Source organism: Brassica napus, unplaced genomic scaffold (assembly GCF_020379485.1).
Source record: "Brassica napus cultivar Da-Ae unplaced genomic scaffold, Da-Ae ScsIHWf_757;HRSCAF=1095, whole genome shotgun sequence".
NCBI lineage: Eukaryota > Viridiplantae > Streptophyta > Magnoliopsida > Brassicales > Brassicaceae > Brassica > Brassica napus.
The window spans coordinates 5,001-7,500 of record NW_026016806.1 but is presented as its reverse complement, the minus strand read 5'-3'; the positions used below and the strand labels follow the sequence as shown (position 1 = coordinate 7,500).

The 2,500-nt window shown below is 44.1% G+C and overlaps 1 protein-coding gene across 1 annotated transcript in view; it reads left to right on the top strand.

Moving 5' to 3' along the window:
• Window positions 1-203, top strand: part of LOC125605491 — a gene marked incomplete at its 3' end in the record, with an annotated part of 737 nt that extends 534 nt beyond the window's left edge. The window contains exon 1 of the mRNA XM_048775205.1: window positions 1-203. This exon is cut by the window's left edge and continues 534 nt beyond it. Within this exon, the coding sequence (XP_048631162.1) occupies window positions 1-203 (203 nt within the window).
• Window positions 204-2,500: the final 2,297 nt, after the last annotated feature.

Genomic DNA, 2,500 nt, shown 5'->3' with positions numbered 1-2,500 from the left:
CATAATGGTCGAGATAGCTACTCAACCGGCCGTAGGGGAAACCACAATAACCGTGGTCGTGGTTCCAATTACGGTCGGGGCCGAGGGAGTTATGGCCGTGGACGAGGTGGTATATCCAAACCATCTTACACGTCCAAGTCCTTATGTCACAGATGCGGGATGGACAATCATTGGGCCAAGAACTGCAGAACTCCAAAGCACTTGTGCGAACTCTATCAAGAGAGTATCAAGAACAAGAACCCGGAGGCAAACATGATCCAAGAAAACGGTCATGATGACAAAGGATATGGGTATGATGCTGATGATGAATCCGACAGAGACAACAAGGATGATCAAATGGATTTTGAAACTTCTGATTGTCTAAAGGACTAGTTTTTCGAATCACATTGTCTTATTGCTTTATGTCTTTGATTTGGTGTTTTTATTTTATGAAATGACATTTATAATAAAAGTTTTACAAAGTCTCTAAAGTCTAGTAAATTTTACTTATAGAAATGAGTGATGAGATGAGTATACTTGTGGTGGATAGTGGCACAAGTCATACGATCCTTAGAGACAAAAGGTATTTCATGAATCTCACAATGCAAAGTGCAAAGGTACAAACCATTGCGGGTGAGGCCAGCCTGATTGAAGGTCACGGCCAGGCCTATGTGATGATGCCCAAAGGCACTCACCTAGAGATCAAAACCGCCTTGTATTCCCCAAGCTCTAGAAGAAGCTTATTGAGTTTCAAGGACATAAGGTTGAACGGTTTTCACCTTGAAACATGGGAAGAAGGAAACAAAGAATTCCTTAACATAACTTTGATCACCAAAGGCAATAAAAAGATCCTAGAGACCATGCCCGCAATGTCCACTGGTCTTTACTATGCAAGGATCAGTATGGTCGAGGCAAATACCTCAGAGCTATTCACTTTATGGCATAACCGGCTTGGCCATCCCGGAACAGGAATGATGCGAAAACTAATGATGAATTCATTAGGGCACACGTTTAAAGGAGTGATCCCACGAAATCTCACATGTGCTGCATGTGCACAAGGGAAACTCATAACTAGGCCATCACCAGCCAAGGTTAATAAAGAAACCTTGAACTTTCTGGAAAGGATCCAAGGGGACATATGCGGACCAATACACCCACCGTGTGGGACGTTTAGATATTTCATGGTCCTCATTGATGCATCGACCAGATGGTCGCATGTATGTCTGTTGTCCACTCGGAACCTAGCCTTTGCACGGCTGCTTGCTCAGATGATAAGGCTGAGAGCACATTTTCCAGACTTTCCACTCAAGACTATACGTCTAGACAATGCTGGTGAGTTCACGTCCCAGGCGTTTAATGAATACTGTATGTCCATGGGGGTAAAAGTAGAACACTCCGTGGCACATGTCCATACACAGAACGGCTTGGCCGAATCTTTCATTAAACGTATCCAGCTGATAGCCCGTCCATTACTTATGAAGTCTAAACTTCCGGTATCAGCATGGGGACATGCGGTTTTACATGCTACGGAACTGATTCGCATCAGGCCATCTAGTGAGCATAGATATTCACCATCCCAATTACTTACGGGTCATGAGCCAGACGTGTCCCACATCAAAACATTTGGATGTGCCGTCTACGTTCCAATTGCTCCACCACAGAGAACTAAGATGGGACCGCAGAGGAGGATGGGAATATACGTAGGATATGAATCCCCAAGTATTATAAAGTATCTTGAGCCAACAACCGGTGATTTGTTTAAGGCCAGATACGAAGACTCACAGTTTGATGAGTCCACATATCCGTCCTTAGGGGGAGATAACAGCCGGTTGATAACAAAAGAAATAGAATGGTTTAGACCATCGACATCTTGGCAAGATCCTCGGACTAAAGATTGTGATTTAGAAGTCCAGAAGATAATACATCTTCAAGAGCTAGCTAATAAACTGCCAGATACATTTGCTGACCCAAATAGAGTGACAATATCACACATCCCGGCTTGTAATGCACCTGTAAGATTAGACGTCCAAGATGGACAATGTCAAGTGGCTACAGAGTCTAAGCAACGTCTAAAACGTGGCAGACCAATTGGTTCCAAAGACAAACAGCCTCGGAAATCCAAGAAAGGTGCTGGATCCGAGAGCATTAAGAAAACCGTCCAGGACATAGATGGAACGGTCGAGCCGACCATGACGGTCGAGCCGAGTGAACCGTCCATACCCGATGATCCGGTCGTTCCTCCAAGTGAGGTCCGGGACGCTGGACTTCACGGGACACCAGAACCGGACAATCAAGAGATCTCTATAAACCATGTGATGTCTGGAAAACAATGGAACAGAAAAGATATCAACGTTGATGATTTATTTGCATACAAGGTAGCACTTGAGATCATGGATAAAGATGAGGATCTAGAACCCACGTCCATACAAGAATGCATGCTAAGATCGGATTGGATCAAATGGAAACAAGCTATAAACGTGGAGTTAGAATCATTAAGAAAGAGAGGCGTTTTTGGCCCTAT